The 18,208-nt window shown below is 65.1% G+C and overlaps 3 protein-coding genes across 3 annotated transcripts in view; 1 reads left to right on the forward strand and 2 right to left on the reverse strand.

Annotated features, from left to right (window-relative positions):
- The window catches only part of JRK (Jrk helix-turn-helix protein), a 222,333-nt gene that overhangs the window by 15,480 nt on the left and 188,645 nt on the right, over positions 1 to 18,208 (reverse strand). The gene's annotated exons all lie outside the window — the stretch shown is intronic.
- THEM6 (thioesterase superfamily member 6) lies at positions 4,158 to 8,653 on the forward strand. The gene is made up of 2 exons (XM_059042571.2): positions 4,158 to 4,823; positions 6,980 to 8,653. The coding sequence occupies exons 1-2, from the start codon at positions 4,311 to 4,313 to the stop codon at positions 7,091 to 7,093; spliced, it is 627 nt and encodes a 208-aa protein (XP_058898554.1). The 5' UTR covers positions 4,158 to 4,310; the 3' UTR covers positions 7,094 to 8,653.
- Positions 14,481 to 17,349, reverse strand: LYNX1 (Ly6/neurotoxin 1). The gene is made up of 4 exons (XM_059042578.2): positions 17,082 to 17,349; positions 15,963 to 16,164; positions 15,661 to 15,762; positions 14,481 to 15,456 (listed from the first exon to the last, which is right to left on the reverse strand). The coding sequence occupies exons 2-4, from the start codon at positions 16,012 to 16,014 to the stop codon at positions 15,266 to 15,268; spliced, it is 345 nt and encodes a 114-aa protein (XP_058898561.1). The 5' UTR covers positions 16,015 to 16,164; positions 17,082 to 17,349; the 3' UTR covers positions 14,481 to 15,265.

Below are 18,208 nucleotides of genomic sequence, written 5' to 3' on the forward strand. Positions count from 1 at the left end.
GAGACACTTCTGCGTGGGAGGGGCTGCTGCTGCTGCATGAGGCCGCCAGAACCCCTGCCCTGTCCTCTCCCTTCAGCTTGAGGACGGCCCCTCTGTCTGTTTCTTCAATTTCTTATTTTGTTTGTTGTAAGGGCTTCACATCCAGAGCAAAACATTCAAACCGTACAAGAGGGTCTCTCTCCAGTGCTAAGCCAGTTCCCCAACCCCGACTGCGGGCCCCTCCCCTCTCTAGGATGCTCCCGTCGCACGCTTGGGGCTCCTTCCGGGGTAACTAACTGTGAGGCCTGGGGGAGCCCCAGGGGACATGGCCCCTGCCCTCGGGTGCCAGGGCTCAGGGAGGGCCGGGCCCTGGGTGAGACCTTCCTGCACAGGATGGGGCTTCCAGCCCACGCCAGGCGCTGGGTGGTGGATGAGGCAGGATTAGAACCCGGGTCCTGGAGGGACCCTCCAGGTTGGCACAGCAGCAGGTGTGGGGGGCGGGTCACGCTCACCAGAGTCCAGGCCAGGGCACAGGGAGCCCCGGGCAGCCCAGTGTTGCGGGTGGTGACGTCGGGAGGGCAGAGGAGACCAGAGGTCCCCGCACTCAGAGCCCACGACAACCCACACCTTAGCGCCTCCCTGTGGAGGGGGGCTCCGCCCTGGGGCCGAGGCTCGTGGAGGCGAGGTGCCCTGGGCCCCAGTGGATTGAATTCTCTGGGTCAACATGAGAGGAGAGACACGGCAGGTGGGAGGCCTGGCCACGCTCCCCACGCCCTGTAACCCGGGGCCTCCTCTCGCCTCCTGAGCCGTCCCTGAGGTCACGCGGCCTTGAGCCTCCAGAACAAGGACAGGCCCCGGGAGGCGCAGGAGCCTGCTCTGCACCCGACCCAGCACCTCAGGGCAGAAGTCTCCCCCTCCTGCAGGATGGAGGGCTGACGGGGGCTCTGCCTCTCCAAGGGTGAGGACAGCACGGAGGCCACCTGCAGGGCCAGCCCAGGGTCCCTCAGCCGGCCTAACGCAGGGTCTGGACTGGGCTCCCCACCCGCTCCACCCACACCGTTTCATTGTCAGAAACTATGGGAAAGCAAGAAAGAGGAAGTGCAGCCCCCTCTCCCCAAAAGCCCTCGCATGGTGTCGGGCCCCATTTTCACCCTCACGGTGATGCTTCTCGTGCAAGAATAAGGAGCGCCCTGTCACACTCTCTGCAGGAAACCGCTTGTTTTTTTAAAAACCTCTATCTCTCCTTGGTAAGGACTAGACACCCCGTGGTGGCTGAGGTGATGCTCCGGACAGACCAACGTGGTTTTGTTTTTAAGATGGCACTTGCTGAGCATCTTCCGTGGGAGAGATACTGTCCTGGTCTGTCTGCACCTATAGTATAGGTGACGACAAGAGCAGACATGGCGTAGCGCTCACCACGGGCCCGGCACTCCTCTGCCGCCTCCCATGCAGCCGGACGGTCTCCGTCTCCGGGGCTGAGGTTGATGGGACGCTGGCTCGGGGACTCGCCCTGGGCAGACAGCACCCAGAAAAGAACCCCAGCACAGGAATAATCGAGTCGGTCTCCCCCAGGGCTGCGATAGAGCTACCCTCTGTTAGGGAGACCGCCCCCTTTTTACCGAACTGAGTTTCAAGTCCACGATGGGCCGGCCCCCCAGCTCGCACTGCGGACAAACAGGTCTGCGCCCTCGTGACCCTGATTCTGTCCCGCCCGCAGGCTACCCCTTCGGGGCACTGTGGTGGTAACCAAGGCGTGCACGGACCCATGCGAGCCCTCGAACGCGGACGGGCTGGGCCAAAAGGGCCAGCAGAGCTGCTGCCGCCAGGATCCGTGCCCCACGCGGGGTGCTGCTGGGGTCCGGGCCGGGCGGGGCCCTGGGGCGACTCTGGGGGCGGGGCGGGGCGGAGCTTGGGCGGGGCCGGGGCCGAGGTTGGGTCCCCGTCCAGGGGCTGCCCGCCGCGTTCCGGCCACTCGCACTGCTGCTCCTGTTTTGCCGGGCGGCATCCCGAGCCCCTGCTCCTCTTGGGTCTGGAGCCTCGAATCCAAGCAGGCAGCCGCTAGAACTTAGGCTGCGGGCCTGCCTTTGGCGGTGACGCCCGGTGCTACCCAGACACGAGAGTCCTTGAGGAACCAAGGGGACCCAGAAGTACCCCTCCGCTGCTCCTCCACCCTGCTGGATACTCCAAGCCAGGGCCGAGGGAAGGGATCGAGGTTCCAAGCCCAGGACTCCTTCCAGCCTCCCAATAAACTGCCAGTGACCCATCACAAGATGCCTGCGTCCATTGTGTGGGACTGAAGCGGCCCGATGGTGGGGGGAGGGGGGGCAGAGAAGGCGCTGGTCCTTACAGCATTCACGTTCTGAGTGCCCTCGGTGCACCGGGCACCCCGCTGGCCCTGGGATTTGGCAATCAACGAGACAGACCGGGCCCTGGCCTCCTGGCCTCAAGGTCCAGCAGGGAGAGAGCACCCCCTGCCTACGGATCATATCTGTGAGTAAAAGTGGAGTGAGACCAGGGCTCTGGAGATCTAGCCCAGTCCGGGATTCAGGAAAGGGGCAGATGGGGCAGGGAGGGGCGGTGGGGGGAGCACAGGCTGTGAGGAAGTTGGGGGCAGGGGTCTCATAAGCTCCCGGCTGGATTCTCATTCACCAAACTTCACTGACATCTCCAGAAGCAGGTCTCTAGCTTTGGGGCCCTCCCCTGGGGGGACGGGACAAGGTGGGTGACAAGGAGGCTGTGTTCTCAGAGGAGCAGCCAAGGGGGGCTCCAAGAACATGTCATTCTTCTATTCGCCTTGAGAAGCTAGCTCACCCCCGGACCGACAGCTCAGAGCCAAGCCAGGGCAGGGAGAGCATTACAGGGACACGCGTGAGCAATGTGCGGGAAGGGCCTTCTTACCGCCAGGGCTTCCTAGGGCAGCTGGGCCTGCCCTGATAGGAAATGAGTTCCCTGTCCCTGGGAGTATCCAAGCAGATCCAGGGACCCAGGAAAACCCAGACCCCACTCTGCCCAGCCGCTGGCCCCAGAAGCAAAGCCAGAAAAGCAAACACCTCAGCCTCTGCCCTGACAGTGAACGTGGCATGGGAGGCCGCCCAGCCCCAGAGTGGACTGTGGACCTCCTTCTTCAGGGGCTTTCAAGAACCCCGCAACCCGGGCCCAGGCTGGGTGTGGACTGGATGAGAGCCCAGTTGCCTCAGTCCAGCTGCTGCCAGATGTATTCTCAGAGCCTCGGGACCTCAGCAATCACTCCTTAAACGCACCCATCCATCCCGGGACTCCAGTACTGACCTAAGGAGGCAGCCTCCGGGGTCACTGGCAAACGCCGTCGTTGGAGAGGCCTGGAGGCCGGCCGGGCCTTCGCTGGGCCTTCCCTGCCGACCTTGCAGAAAAGAGGGACAGGACACCTACTGTGCGTGGCAGTCCGGCAGGCCAGGCGTCCCAAGTGCCTAAGGCAAGGCCTTTGAATCGATTGCTGAGTCATTTACATTTCCTGACTCCTCCCTCTCCATCCGGGACGTTATTTGCTCCCTCTTCAAAAAGTGCAAAGGGTGGGAATACTAGGAAATGAGGTTGCGGTTATCAGGACCTTTGGGGAGGAAGGGGTGAATGTGGGGGGAGGGGTAATGAGGTTACAGGCTGAGACTGAAAAGGTGTTTTGGGGCCAGACTGAGATACTCCCTGAACCCGCCGCCTATGGGGCTACGGCCCTGCCAAAGTGGGAAGCCAGCCCCTGGTGGTTCTGGAGTAGAAGAGGGTCGGTTTCCAGCAGCCTCCAAGCAGCGCCGCTAGGGACCGGCCTATGTCCATGTGTCCTGGCCAAATTCCACAGCCTAGGCCGGGAAAGTGCTGGAGACTCCGACCCTCCCAGATCAGAGGCGGAATCTCCGGGGTCACTCCAAGTCTTCAAGACCCAGGGAAAGGCGCGAGGGGCTCGCGCTCCCAGAGGGCGGGCAACGCTGCGGGAGACCCGGAACGCTCCTGCGCCTGCAGCGCGCGGCGTCACCGCCAGGTGCCGCTGTGGTGCTCGGCGCGCCGCCCTGTGGCCCCGCCCGCTCCGGGGAAAGCAAAAGCGGCGCGGGCTGCGGGGGTGGGACGGACCACTGAGAGCGGGGAGGGGGGGGCCCTGGGCGGGGGGCGGGGCTCCGCCGGCCTCCGCGCGTCTCCCCCCCTCAGCCAGCCTCTCGAGATGGTTCGCTCCGGCCGCGCTGCGCTCAACGGTTCCCAGGCTGGCCGGCAGAGCTGGGGCATCAGGGCTGCAGCGCCGTGTGCACTGTCGACACCAGCGCCTAGGGCTCCGCAGCACCCCTGCGCCCGCCGCCGCCGCCGCCGCGATGCTGGGGCTGCTCGTGGCGGTGCTGGCCCTGGCGCTCGCCTACTTCGCGCTGCTGGACGGCTGGTACCTGGTGCGCGTGCCGTGCGCCGTACTGCGCGCGCGCCTGCTGCAGCCCCGCGTCCGTGACCTGCTGGCTGAGCAGAGCTACGCGGGCCGCGTGCTGCCCTCGGACTTGGACCTGCTGCTGCACATGAACAACGCGCGCTACCTGCGCGAGGCCGACGTGGCGCGCGCCGCTCACCTGGCCCGCTGCGGCGTGCTCGGGGCTCTGCGCGCGCTCGGGGCGCGCGCCGTGCTGGCCGCTTCGTGCGCGCGCTACCGCCGCTCGCTGCGTCTGCTCGAGCCGTTCGAGGTGCGCACCCGCCTGCTGGGCTGGGACGACCGCGCCTTCTACCTGGAGGCGCGCTTCATCAGCCTGCGCGACGGCTTCGTGTGCGCGCTGCTGCGCTCCCGCCAGCACGTGCTGGGCACCTCGCCGGAGCGCGTCGTGCAGCACCTGTGCAAGCGCCGGGTAAGCGTCCCCCGCCCCGAGCTCACTCCTCGCGCTGGACTCTGAGGACTCCTGGTCCCTGCCCCCCGCCCCTGGGGAAGGCCTGCCGCCTACCCCGTTAGGGGTGCCCCTGTTCCTCCGAGTACCGCTCCAGCCCTTTTCTTTGGACCCAGGGCCTTCTTCACTGATGCCATTCTTCTTGGGACCTCTCAGGGTCCCCTCATCAATTCTCTGTAGTCGGACTCAGCATGCTCCCCTCCTGCCATCCCTTATTAACCTCTCAAGGTTCCCTGCCCCACGCTACGCCTTTTCCAGAACAGGGAAGGCCAGACCGGGCGCCTCCCAAAGAGTCTGAGTGTGGCTTGGAGTGCGGAGCCAACCTCATTGGTCCTTGGTTCGGAATGTAGCATGGAAGCCGGGTGGGGGTGGGGTGGGGAGATGGGGGCTGGGGCGTTAGTGAGAGGAGGTTGCTGGGAGTTCTTAAGGACCTGAGACCCCCTTCACCCAGCTTAGACCTGAGGGGCTGTGTCACCATCACCTGGGTTAGGGGTGAGCCCTGAGCCGTATAGAGCTGCAAGCCCTTCTGCCTTTTCCAGTTGGAGAAAAGAAGGCTGCAGCACCTGCCTGGGGCTCAAGGCCCCTCCCCAGGGCCTGCTCCTCCCAGCACAGCCTGCTGCTGCAGCAGGGCCCTGGGCCCTGGGGATGCTGCTGCGGTGCTGGTTGCCGGGGCAGGCTCCTGCTGCAGGCACGTTCCTAAAAACATGCTTGGAGCCTCCATGCCAAAGCCAGGGCCCCCTGGGCCCCTAGGTGCCCTCAGGCAGGGTGCTGCCCTCTCTGGCCCTGGACAGGAGCAGAGGAGGGACACAGCCGCATGTTAATCACGAGAGGTGAGCCTTTCCTTTATATCGGAGGTGGGGAAACTGAGTCTCAGAGGGGCGACGCGAACTGCTTGCGGCTGCACAGTGGGCCACAGGCCCAGTCCCCTGGTTTTCTGTCTCTTTGAGTCAGGGACGCCCCCAAAGGGCCTGGATACCTCCCACCCTGCACCCACAGCGGTGCCCTGCGTGTCCCTTCACGCGTCAGGAGGCCGGGAGGAGATGGCCATCGAGGCTTTAAATCGATGGGCTGAGAGCTGCAAGCAGGGAGCGGAGGAGAGGGAGCCAGGGCCACTTTCCTGCAGGGGTGGGTGGTCAGGCGTGGGCTGATGGGTGAGACCCACACGAGAGGCAAGGGGGCCCATACCGTGGCATGGCAGGGACACTCGGCCACAGATGGCCAGGGGTCACGCGGCCTGAGCCCCCTGGGTTGGGAGGGTCCCGGGTGCAGTCTTGGGTTTAGTGTGGGACAGGCTGAGCCCAGTGCCGAGGTCTGCATGCTGAAAGGCTGGTGTGGGGCAGCACGGCCTTGCAGGGAGAGCTGGGCTACAGCCAAGTCTGTATCTGGTGATTCCAGCTGGGCTGGGTGGAGGATGCTTCCAAGAGCCAGGCCCAGCTCTGCCCAGCTTACCCTGTGACTCGGCTCTGAGCACCTCTGCCCAGCCTCCCTGATGCCCTGAGGTGGGTGGGCATTCCCCCTCATCCCTGAGAGTCCCACAAGTCCTCGGACCCCTCCAGCCTGGCCCAGCCCCTTGCCCCAGCACAGAATGGTGGCCGACTTTGCAGGGAGGCGGCTGGTGTGGCTGAGCAGGAGGGCGCAGGAACGCGGTGCTGAGCTGGCAGGTGGCGTCCAGCTCCTGTTGGCGCGCTGAGAGGGGGCCTCAGGCGTGGCCCTGTCCTGGGCTCTCCCGGCAGAGCCGCTCCGACGCCGCTTCTGCCCCTGCATCCCCTGCCCTGCCTCTGGCCGCTCTGGGTCTCCCGTCTCCCGCCGCCCCCTCCAACCAGCTGGCCTCAGGTTTTTGCCCCGGATCTGGGACCGTGCAGAGGGCTAAGTCGTGACCCAGTCGGGGAGACAGGCCTGATAGGGGGCTGGTGCCCTGAGAGCTGGGATGGGGAGGAGCCCGCACTGCGGCACAGGGGCCTGGGACGTGTCAGGGAGGGGGCTGGGGTTGGGGAACCGTGTGAGCCGAGGTCCAGAGCTGTGAAGACAGCAACCTGGCTGTCCCCGCCCCGCACCCGGCCCTGCTGGTCCCCACAGCAGCGGGTGGCCCGTGGGCCTCTCACCCTTGTCTTCCCCTGCAGGTGGAGCCCCCTGAGCTGCCAGCCGACCTGCAGCACTGGATCGCCTACAATGAGGCCAGCAGCCAGCTGCTCCGGGCCGAGAGCGGGCTTGGCGATGTCGTAAAGGACCAGTGAGCAGCGCAGCCCACCCGCCCTGCCCGTCAGCCTTGACCTGGGGGCAGTTGCCCACCCTTCCCCGCCTGCCAGGAGGCAGAGAGCACAGTGGGCTGGCCGGGCTGGGCTCTCTCGGAGCTGGAGTGGCCTTGGGACCGGCCCAGCCCCCTTCACACACCCAAGGCCCTCCCCCGCCCCCGTTATCGACGCCCCTCTACGCCCCATCCCACGCGGAGCACGGGATGCTGGTGACACAGGCACCCAGGCCCGCTCTGCGCTCAGGATAATGACGATGGGCACCTGGGAGGCGCAGGGCCCTTGGCACGTGGGCAGCAGGGTTTGGGGGTGGCCCACCCAGCAGGTGCAGCCCCGTGTCCACGTGTCGAGTCGGGGGAGAGTGCCTGGAGTAGGGGACTGCCTAGAGTTGCCCTGAGCACCGGAGCTTGGAGTCCGAGCTGCCGTGGGGCTGAGGCCCCAGCAGTCCTGGAGGCGGGGCTGGGGCTGGCCGGGGCCGGGGCCCTGCTTCGGGCACGGCAAGGAGCTGGGAAGGGTCAGAGCAGCATTTCAAGGCGTATCCCTCTGGCTGCGAGTGAGGGAAGGGGAGGCCCAGGGCAGAGTCTGGCAGACCAGGGGGGCAGGCAGACTGACCCAAGGGCACTCAGGACAGAGGCCCGGCCACCAGGCTCCTGGGATGGGGGCAAGTCCTGCAGGCTTGTGGCCCTGGAGAGAGTGCTGGGGCCGGTGCAGGTCACATGGCACAGGGGCTCCAGTGGAGGTGGTGAACCGTCGTAGCTGGGGGTGTCCTAGTTGGGGCCTGCTGCTGAGGAGGGATTGGGGAGTGGGGTTCTGCCTGGGTTCCCTCACCCATCTGTACCCTTCAGTGCCCGTAGGACTGTGCTGTGTGACGCTGGTGGGAGGGGGGGTCCTGCCCTCTCTGGGCCTACAGCACCTCAGTGGTCCGCCCTCCTGCTGGGGCTGTCCCTGCCTGGCATTCTGCCCCACTGTTGACTTTTTTCCTTCCTGTGCAGAGAGCTGCTTCCCTCAGTGGGCTGAGGCTGGAGAGAGTCTTCTTGGTTTTGCTCGAGCGGCTCTGTCCAGGCAGCTGCTGAGGGGCTCCCTGATGGCGTCACCGGCCGAGGGCTCCCACTCCTGCCCCGTCTCCCACCTTGCAGCTGGGGAGAGGGAGGCCTGGAGAGAAGCAGGCACTGGCCCGGAGCCTCCAGGGGTGCTGAGGGCAAAGCAGGTGGGCCTTGTCCCTGGCTGGCTGGGGACAGAGCTCAGGGCTCTGGGTGTGGGATTGCTGCTTTCCCGTGGGGGGCTGCCCAGGGCAGGGTGCCCGCTCACCCGTGCCCCTGCAGCTGCCCCCTCCGGCCCACGGGGCAGGCCAGAGCAGCTGGGGCCCAGGACTGCCCCCTCGCCACCCGGTCCATGACCCGCGGCCAGCTGGATCCAGGAGCACAGCCACACCCCTCATGCCTCCCCTGTCCCCACAGTGTCATCTGCCTCACAGCCACCGTGGGAACGCCGCAGTATTTCTGTTTTATTTAAAGAAAGCCCAAGAGTAAAGGGTCTTAAACGTGAGCTTGCTGGGGAGTCCTCATTTCCAAAGCCCCGGTCCCCCGGCGGTGTTTTCTGGCGTGGGGCGCTGTCGGTCTCGTTGGGTGAGCTTGGGGGCCACGCTGGCAGGCTGGGGTGCTGTCCCCGTTCCACAGGACATGGTGTCGAGGCCTGAAAGGAGCTGCCCCAAGCCCCTCCGGCCCTGGTCCTCTCCTCATCTGCGATTTTCCACAGGAACTTGGGAGGTCATGCCCCAGACTCGGGGTCCCAGCCCCCAGGCTCCTGGGGTCACTGGGCAGGGTGTGGGTGCCAGGGGGTTCAGAGGTCAGCGGGCCTTGATGCGTGGGGGACCAGGGGGGAGCACAGGGGCTGTTCCGCAGGCTGCTCCAAGAGGGCAGAGAGTGGGACCCCTGGGGTATAAGGCAGGTGAGTAACGGAGGTGTGGGTGGTGTCCGTGCTCTGACCACCTGCCCAGGAGGGCCCAGCACTGGGACCTGGGGAAGAAGGGCCGTTGGAAGCAGCTGGGTTTGCAAGAGGCATTCAGCGACGGGACAGTGGAGCTGGAGAGGCGGGGAGCAGGGCAGCGCTCTGCTGCCAGGCTGGTGGGCTGCGGCCTCGGCCCTCTCCACCTTTCCGGGCGGCCTGAGGGCCTTGGGGACTGACTGGGCAGTGCCTTATGCCTGTCCTGAGCCAGGGGCCACGTGGGGGGCAGTTGGGCACCCACACAGAATGTCTGTTTCTCTTCGTGTAAGAGGTGTTTGCACAGGTCCTGAGGGGCCGGGGGCAGGGGAGGTTGGGGGGTCGTGTTAGGCGTCTTGAGCTGAGCATTGCCGGACAGGACAAGTTCCCGGGTGGGACCACAGATAGGAAATGGTGCACGCAGATGGTCTGGGCCTGGGCAGGTCCGGCCAGTGGTCCTGAGTGGCTGGCTGGGGCCCTGGAGCAGGGCGGCGGGCTGTGGAGGCAGGATGGGGGTGCCTGGGCGTGGTCTGACCCACTTGGCACTGTGTGTGTGTCGGAGAGAGAAGGGGTGTTCAGGATGGCCAAGGGCATCTGGGTTGCATGTGGCTGCCCCAGAGGCATGGGGACCTCTGTGTCCACTTCAGGGAGACGCACCCCAGCTGGGCAGGCAGAGGGGAGGCTCTTGGTCCACATTTGGAGGACAGGCCGACAGCAGAGGGGAGGAGGGTCCTTGTTGACTAGGGGGCCTGGGGCCAGGGCTGGGGCTTTGGAGGTGGATCTGCAGCCTGGCTCTTCTGGCGAGTCCCACTCTGACCCCGTGGACTGGCCGCTTTTGTTGAGAAATTCAAGTGACTGTTTCAGCCCGCACGCGGGCCGGGCACTGGTTCTCTGGGCCGCGCTCCCCGCCTCCCACAGGCCGACGGCTACAGGGATGTCCGCGCCAGCACCCCGCAGCCTGTGGGGCTGGGGGAAGGAGGGTCAAGCCAGGGGCAGGGCACCGAGCAGGGACGAGGAAAGGGTAAGGGCTCAGCTGATGGGTCCGCAGGTCCGGGGAGGGGCTGGGCAGAGGGTAGAGGCTGGTGGATGGGAGGGCCAGTGCCTCAGGAAACGGGGTGTGGGGCAGGAAATGGGCTCCCCCAAGGTGGGAGTCACAGCTCAGTGGTGGCCGAGATCGGAGGGACAGGCTTAGAGCAAGCGAGGAGGGCTGGAAAGGAGGTGGCCCTAAGCCCTGGACTCACCCAGCTCCAGGTTCAAGGCAGCGGCCAGCGGGAGCCCAGGGAGCAGCCTCAGGTCCTCCTGGGGAGAGGCCTGGCTCCCAGGGCGCCCGGGCTGCTGTCTTACGCCAGCTGCTGCTCCGCCCCGCCCCAGAGGCCAGCGCAGCCCGGGAACTGGACTGGGGCCTGGGCAGCACGGGGGTCCAGCCTGGGCCCCAGGCTCGATGGCTGTGTGGCCTCCGGAGAGCCTCACTGAATTCCATAAACCTCTTTCCTGGTCCTCAGATGATACGATGGGGGTCACGTAAGATGGCATGGCACACCATGAAGCCCCAGGGCACAGCCTCTGGCCTCCCGGGTGAACAGGAATGAGGGTCTGGCTCGGGCCTGGGGGCCTAGCCCCTGGCCCTAAACATGCAAACAAAGCTTAGGGCCCGCCCAAACCAGAAGCTTCACCAGCACGGCCCCCTGCGGTGAGTTAGCGGAGCAGCTGCCCTCCGAAGAGCCACAAAGCACGGCCCTCAGCTTTCCCGCCTGTCAAATGGGCCTCCCTGCAGAAGTGGTGGTTCTGCACTGCCTACCCCCTGGGAGTGACGAGGGACCCTGGTCACGATCGTTGACTGTATTGCAGGGCCCAGGACCTGCGGGTGTTTGCCCAGTGCTGGGGGGCGGGGAGCAGAAAGACCCTTGGTATTAAGAGAGGCCCCGTGATGGGTGAGAGCCCAGAAGGACACCCCTGAGGGCAGGAGCCAGACTTTGTGGGAGCGACGCTCCAGCCAAGACATTCTGCCAAAGTGGAGGTGCACCGCGGGGGCAGTGTGGGTGGCTGTCTGAAGCGGGCCAGCCCTCCCGGCCCACAGGCCCTTGTCTGCCCTGGCAGCCCGAGGGGCTTCTGTCCATCCTTCTATCTGGTGGGCTCCTGTGGGTGGTCCGTCTCAGACCCCGCTCCCAGGCGGAGAGGAAGAGCCGGTGTCAGGAGCTAGAGAGCTGGGTGGTGGGTGGGTTCCTGGGGTCCTACCTCCCCCACCAGCCCCGTCAGCCTTCCCCAGGGGGCCGCTGGGTGAGGTGGTAGGTCTGCCTCGCTCCCAGGGAACCAGAACTGGGGCCCCGCCCGTGAACCCTGGGAGCCCTCCTGCCTCTCCTGCCTGGCTCCCCTCCCATGGGTCACCCCCTGCCCTGGGCCAGGGCTGGTTCCGAGGTCAAGACTGGGAGACCCAGGGTGGGCGGGAGTCTAGGACAGACAGAGGCAGCAGGACCAGCAAGCCAGACCACTGGGTGGAGGTGAGCGCAGGAGGGGTGGCTCGTGGGACAGAAAGTCGACACACATATTCACCCATTTATTCACTAGCTCGAGGAGGTGCAAACAAGACCTCTCTGGGAGGCCGTGTGAGGGAGGGGGGCCATGGCCTGAAGTTGACGCCCATGCTGGGTAGGGTCAGGAAGTGGACGGAAAGGGCACCATCTGTCCATCTGTCCATCCGTTCATCCATCTGTCCACCCGGTGCCTCCTGTGTGCCAGGCCCCAGACTGGGCAGTTACGCCCCAGCCTGGTGGCCGCTATTGTCCCCATTTTATCATCAAGACAACAGAGGCTCAGAGATGTGAACGACAAGCTCCAGATCAGCCTGAGGGATAGGATCCAACAAATTTTGGGGTGGGGGGGAGATGAAAAAGAAATAGGCCTCTCACTTTCCTTTTACCTTTCTCAGAGGTTTAGAATCATGAAAAAAATACACGTTCATCACCACAAATCCGATGTTACAAAGGGAGGTGAGAAGCAGCTGTCCAGCCTCCCCTCTGCACGTCTGTCTGCACCGGGGCCGCAGCTGTGCTCCAGGCAGATGGACAGCACAGGAGCCCACGGAGGTGCCACCACACAGTCAAGCAGCCGCTCCTGCGACAGGCAGGCTGCTCCCAGACGTGAAACGCCGCGAAGAGCTGCGAGGAAGAGCCTCGGCCTCTCCGCCTGCTGAGCGGGCTCTCGTTCCCGTTGGGGACCCACGATCCTGACACAGGTGGGAAGGGCTCCGGGCCAGGCGAGCTCAGCCTGGCTCCCCTCTGCCCTCCTCTGCGCTATTCCAGCCCTGGCCCAGCACCCAGACACAGGGCTGGGTGCCCTGACTCTCTTTCATGGCTTCTCCAACCTCCTGGTGCTGATTTTCTCCTTCTTTCCTGACCCTAAGCTGTTATAATGATTTCACATGCTAAAATCCTCTTAAATTTATAAACCCACCTTCTCAGCTTCCCCTTCCTCTCCCAGCTGATGGGAGAAGCGACTGCAGGGTGGCGCAGGGGTGCAGTGGGGGCGGGGGCAAGAAGTCCCACCTGGCTTGGGCAACTACTTCACCTCTCTGTGCCTTGGTTTCCTCATCTGTGAAAGGGGCGTGATAACGGCTCCTACCTTGCGGGATTGTCTTGCAGTGCTTAGAGCCACGACTGCAGGGAAACGGGCAGATGTTAGTTACTAACCTCATGGACAGTCGGTTGGGACAAGTTGACTTGTTTGATTTCCAAGGGCCCTACTGGTGCATTCCCCTGATTTTGCAGTGCTGCACGCTTCCCACTAGGGGGCCCGGCCGGGGCGTGAGCATAACACCCTAGGTGTGTCTGCGCTCAGTTTTGACCCCAGCCGGGCCAGGCAGAACCCAGCCTGTGGAGGCAGGACTGGCAGCAGGTTCTCCGGTGCTGCGGGCGGTGCCACGGGTTTACTGGGATGGGACCAGGTCGGGGGGAGGAGGGTCGGACAGATGGAGGCAAGAGGCAGGTGTAAGAAGCTCCCCCAACACCAAGCACACCCAGCTGCTGGATCCCTGCTCTCAGTGACCCCAGAGCCCACAGGGGGCCAGGCAGGGCTCTACTCCATCCCCGCCGGGACAGGAGGGAGAGAGGGAGGACCCGATCTAGCCGAGGAGCCACCGGACCCAGGACAAAGTGCTTTTGCACAAGCAGGGCAGTGACAGTGCTTCCCAGGCCTCTCCTGCTGAGGCAGGAGGGCAGCCTGCCCACGGCTGGCTGCCCTCCCTCCCAGGAAGCATCTGGAGCTGCAGTGGCCCTGCAGCCAACTCTGCGGGGAGTGTGGTCTCTTCCCTGAGGTGGACCACCCCCGGGAGTCTCTGGGTGGAGGAGCTGGGGGTGGGGTCTGGCTTCCCCCCAGCCTCCCCCAGGGAGGGCCTCACCCCGCACTGGGCATCAGGGGGAGGGGCCACCTGGCAGGCTGCCTGGGGTTCCGTCCTTCTGCTCCTTGGCCCTCTGGGAAGCCTGACCCAGGCCTGCCTAAGGACCTCCTACCCGGGCTCCCCCAGGGCGACCTGATTCCCTGAGGTCTGGCGGTCCCAGAGGGAAGCTCGCAAGAGGAATTTCCAGCACAGGCCCCCCTGACGGGGGCCATGCTTAGGGGCCAAGGGCTTCTGAGTTCCAGGCACAAGCCCCCACGTGGGCACCTGCTGTCGTCCTGCACACTTGGGCCGTGCCAACCTGAAGGGGCTCCTTGACCCCTCCCCGGACACTGGAGCTGGGGGCACTGGTCAGCTGAGGAGGCCTCAGGTGCTGTGTGACCCCCGCACAACGCTGCACGTCCCGACTGGCCTCACTGGAAGGAGGGCCCGGCTCCCCGGGCCACCTGGACCCAGAACAGCAGACGCTGGGCGACCCGGGCTCCCCAAGCTGGCCAAGGGGGGGCTCACCTAGGGTAGGTGCCTTTTAAATGATTCCCTTTCTTGGATCTCTGGGGGTCCCAAGGCCCAGCTTGACTGGCGGCACCTGAGAGCCACTCCCTGAGCTGAGGCTGGAGCGCTCCAGCCGGAGCAGAGCTCCCGCCCTCCCCGTGGGCAGAGTCAGAGGTCGAGGGCCCCGCGAAACCCTTTGGGACCAAGGCCGGCGCACGCGGCACTCGTTCAGTCGGGATCCTGCTGCCGCCCGGAGAGCAGTCGAGCCGCTGCGAGGGGCGAGGGGATCCCAGCTGCGCGGGGAGGGAGCGCGGCCCATTGCACCCTTCTTTCCCGACCCGTCCTCCCCTCCACCCCCGGACGCTGCCTTCCCTTCCCCTCCCCTCCGGCGGACCGAGCCCACCCCTGCCCGGCGCGGCCCCAAGCGTCCACCAGAGGGCGCCCCGCTCCGGTTCAAGGATGCACCGCCCCCGCCCCCGCCCCGGCGAATCCTCGGCGCCCCGGCAGAGTTCGCCGCCCCAAACCCCCCCACCCCGTAAAGAGGCGCACTCCGCCAGGGCCTGCTTAGGGCTGAAGGCCAGGCTTCGGGTGGCCACCGCTCTGCTCCCTTCCCTCCTGGCCCAAAATAGTCCTGGGATCAGCTCTCAAGCTCGGCCAAATATAGCCTGGCCTCTCCAGGCTCAGACCTTGCGCAGGGTCCCAGCGCCGGATCTGGAGGGGCCTCAGGGGCCTCTTTAGGCTGAGCCACTTCCTCCCCTGCCACGGGCTGCCGAAACACGAGGGGACGGCCGACGGGGTGGGGGGCACAGGGCTTCCCCGATCGGCCTGCCATGCCACACCTGCCCTGGGCAGCCCTCCTGGGGCCCTGGAGAGCCTTCTTCCTAGGGCTGTTCCCCACCCCCCGGGTCCCTAATTCCCCTCCCCCTCCAGCACACTTACAGGGCAGACGCAGAGGCCCCCTTCACGTCAGTGTTCACCGGCCAACTGAAGATCCCCCATCAACAGCACACCGTGCCCACACCCCCATCCTTGGACAGAGGAGGGGGCTCAGCTGCCCCGTCAAAGCCAGATGCCTTGGGAGGCGTGGTCCCACATGGCCTTCTGGAAACAACAGGTCATGACCTGGAAGCAGACCCCAGGTGGCTGGGGGAGGTCAAGAGTCCTCTTGCAGACACTCCTGGATGTGGCTGGTGGGGTCTGGGGAGGGCAGGGGTGGGGGGTGCAGGGGGAGAGGGTGGGGCCGTGCTGCTCAGCACTTTGCCCTTGAGTGAGTCTGTGGAGGGCGGGACGGGGCTTTAGAGCAGACCCCAGAGGGTGGCCAGGAGTACCAGGGTCAGGGTTGCAGGGGCCGCGAGGCCAGCGCCGTTACAGAGATCGTACTGGCAGCAGGAGGTGGTGGACGCGTGCTTGGAGTAGCCATCGTACACGGTCTCAAAGCACCTGGGCACGCATGACTTGCTCACCTTCATCCTGGTCGGGGTGTAGTCTGCAGAGGGAGGGGGAGGTGGGCCAGGGCCCTGAGGCTCCAACCCCAGCACGCAGGGCCATTAGGCCAGGTTCCCCGAAGCCAGGAGCTCCCCAAAAAGGATCCTAGGGCAGGTGGGAGCCTCCCTCCTCAGCCTCCCTCACACGCCCCCACCCGCCGCCGTGCTCCCCAGGCAGGGCCGTGAGGGGCGGGCCAGCAACTCACAAGTGCGCGTGGTCATGCAGTAGGTGACCATGGCCGGGCACGGCATGGGGTTGAAGCAGTTCTCGCCGTTGTAGGCACACACGTGGCAGTCCAGAGCCTGGGCTGGGGGCCGGGGAGAGATTGGGGTCAGAGAGCAGCGAGAGGCCCCCTCCTCCAGCCCATCAGCCCCCTCGTCCCGTCAGCTTCCCCAGGTCAGAACAGCTGGGAGGAGAGGCGGTCACTGGAATTTCCGCCCCCACCCCCTTCAGCCTGCCTGCCCCCAAAGGTGGGCCTGTCCACCCTCTGTTCTCCATCCATCTTACCCACAGGTAGGCCCACCAAGGCCACCAGGAGCAGGGAGAGCAGGGGCACCATGGCCGGAGGTGAGAGCGCAGAGTGGGAGTAGGGAAGTGGAGAGCAGCTGGTCTTCGATTCAACTCAGGCCAGGGCTGGGGCAGGGCACAGAGCGGGTGGGACAACCCCCTGCCCTCTGGGAGCTCCTGGTCGACTGGAGGCACTGTAGCCCTGCACAGAGGGGGATGAGGACAGGTGGTCACAGCAGGGCCTGAGGGACCCACAGGCTTGGGCAGAGGAGCCCCCCAACTCAGCCTGGGAGTCAGGGAAGACTTCCTGGAGGAGGAGACACGAATGAGATGAGAAGGAAGCAAGGGTGGGACAGCCCCCCAGGGGTGGGGGGCCAAGGGGAGTCCAGAAGGCTGGAGGGGCCTTGAATGCCAGGTCAAACCCACAGTCTACCGGGGAAGGTTGATGCAGGGGCCCAGGAGCTTGGCACCCAGCCCTCTCCCACCCAGGGCCCTGGGGCCCCGGGGGTGGGTCTATCCTCACTGCTCCCCCTACCCTCTGCCCCTGGCATGTCCCCGCGTGGGCCCCCCCCCACTTCCTGACACTTTCAGGGCCCAGCTAGGGGCCCCTCTCCCGGAAGACCTCCAGAGCCCTGCCTGGGGTTTTGAGTCAGTACTGCAGAGCTCCCGGCAGCGGAAGGCTTCCGGGCTCTGTCCAGCCTGTGGGGGAATGCGCTTTGAATGCACTCCAGGAGGGCACTTGGGCAAGACAAGACCTTCAGTCTGGATCTGCTGTTTGGAGCGGAGATGCCCACTCTCTCCGAAAGGGTCTGGGGGGTGAGTGTGGAGTACGACTCCCCTCCCCGCGCGGATAGTCCAGCCCCGGGTCCCCGCCTCGGGGAACTAAATTAGACCCTCCCCTTCCCGAGAACAACAAATCCATCTTCCATGACCCATTTTCCGGGCGTGCACCTCGGGATGTCGAAGGTCTGAGCAAGGCCGGGCCTGCGGCTCCAGCTCTTCCCGCCCCCTCCCGGAGAGCCCCGCCCCCAAGACTGCGGTCCCAAGTTCGGGGGGCTGTCGGGGTGACCTCAACCATGACCTTCACCACAATGAGCCCCCGTTGCGCCTACGACTCACCCCTCGCCAGCCCTGCGAGCCCGGGTCTGACAGTGAGTCCGTCCTTGAGCCCCGCAGTGACCACGCCGCGCCGCAGCCCCGCGGCAGAGCCGCCCATCGCGCGTGACCTCAGCGCAGGCCCCGCCCCGCCCCGCCCCGCCCCGCCCGCGAGTTCGTCCTTCCCGCGGGGACCCGGACCCACCGCCCCCCGCGGAGAGCCAACCGCGCGCAGACCTAGGCCCCCGCGGTGACACCCGCGCCACCCTCAGACGCATGCGCACCTCGGGATGGGGCTCGGGCCACCTCCACGGGGACGGAATCTTCTGCCCCTCCCTCCCTCTCCCTGCTTCCGCCCCGCCCTTCGCCCGCTCACCCCTCTGTTGCTAGTCAGCCCCGCACCCCAGCAGCAGCCCGCGCCCCTTCTTCCTTTAGCCCAGTTGTACAGGGATGTTAGCGGAGCTGCAGCGGGTGCGGGTGTGGGCGGCCGTGGGGGCGGAGGGGGGTTGGCGCGCTGACTTCTGGATCCGGCTTCTGGGTCCCCACGTGGCCCCGCTTTACCTGCTGTGTGACCTCGGCAAGTTACCTAGCATCTCTGGGCCTCGGTCCCCACATCAAGTCCTTCCTAACAGAGCGTAAGAGCAAGCCTTGAAAGGAGGCCATTGTTTCATGGACCCCCTTCCACGGTAGTAGTAATGTTTAAGGCAAAATTTAAGATTTTCATGGGCCCTAAATTTTTTTTTTTTCTAATGTGAGGAAAAAAATGCAACATTTTCTTTGACCCTCAATTGTATTTTTCTTTAAAAGAGTTGAACCGCTTTGGGGACCGTAGGCCCTGAGCCTCCAGAGTGAAGTGGGCGCTCTCCCTGGACGGACTGGGATGGTTGCTCACCCTATTTGCCAAATAGTCCCTGAGATGCCACGGGGTGCCAGGAGTTGAAGATAAAACGGGCAAACGTTCCCAAATATTCTCACGGTCATGAAGCTCACACTCTAATGGACCATAAAATAAACACGTGGGTCAAAACCCAAGTATGCTGTGGGCTTCAGCATCAGATCGTGATGAATTAACAGCAACTGGATTTTCCGCCTGCCTTGAAACAACTGAAAAATGGGGCAAAATAAATGAAGCCACGGTTCTCAGAGGTCAC

The sequence above is a fragment of the Kogia breviceps genome, chromosome 17 (assembly GCF_026419965.1).
Source record: "Kogia breviceps isolate mKogBre1 chromosome 17, mKogBre1 haplotype 1, whole genome shotgun sequence".
Taxonomy (NCBI): Eukaryota; Metazoa; Chordata; class Mammalia; order Artiodactyla; family Physeteridae; genus Kogia; species Kogia breviceps.

Excerpts from the sequence above, each read along its gene's own strand:
- THEM6 (XM_059042571.2), top strand. The coding sequence starts at position 4,311 with ATGCTGGGGCTGCTCGTGGCGGTGCTGGCCCTGGCGCTCGCCTACTTC. Across the intron at positions 4,824-6,979 it reads AGCACCTGTGCAAGCGCCGG|GTGGAGCCCCCTGAGCTGCC; the intron begins GTAAGCGTCCCC and ends CTTCCCCTGCAG.
- LYNX1 (XM_059042578.2), bottom strand. The coding sequence starts at position 16,014 with ATGGTGCCCCTGCTCTCCCTGCTCCTGGTGGCCTTGGTGGGCCTACCT. Across the intron at positions 15,763-15,962 it reads CTTGGTGGGCCTACCTGTGG|CCCAGGCTCTGGACTGCCAC; the intron begins GTAAGATGGATG and ends CCCGGCCCCCAG. Across the intron at positions 15,457-15,660 it reads CTGCATGACCACGCGCACTT|ACTACACCCCGACCAGGATG; the intron begins GTGAGTTGCTGG and ends CTCCCTCTGCAG.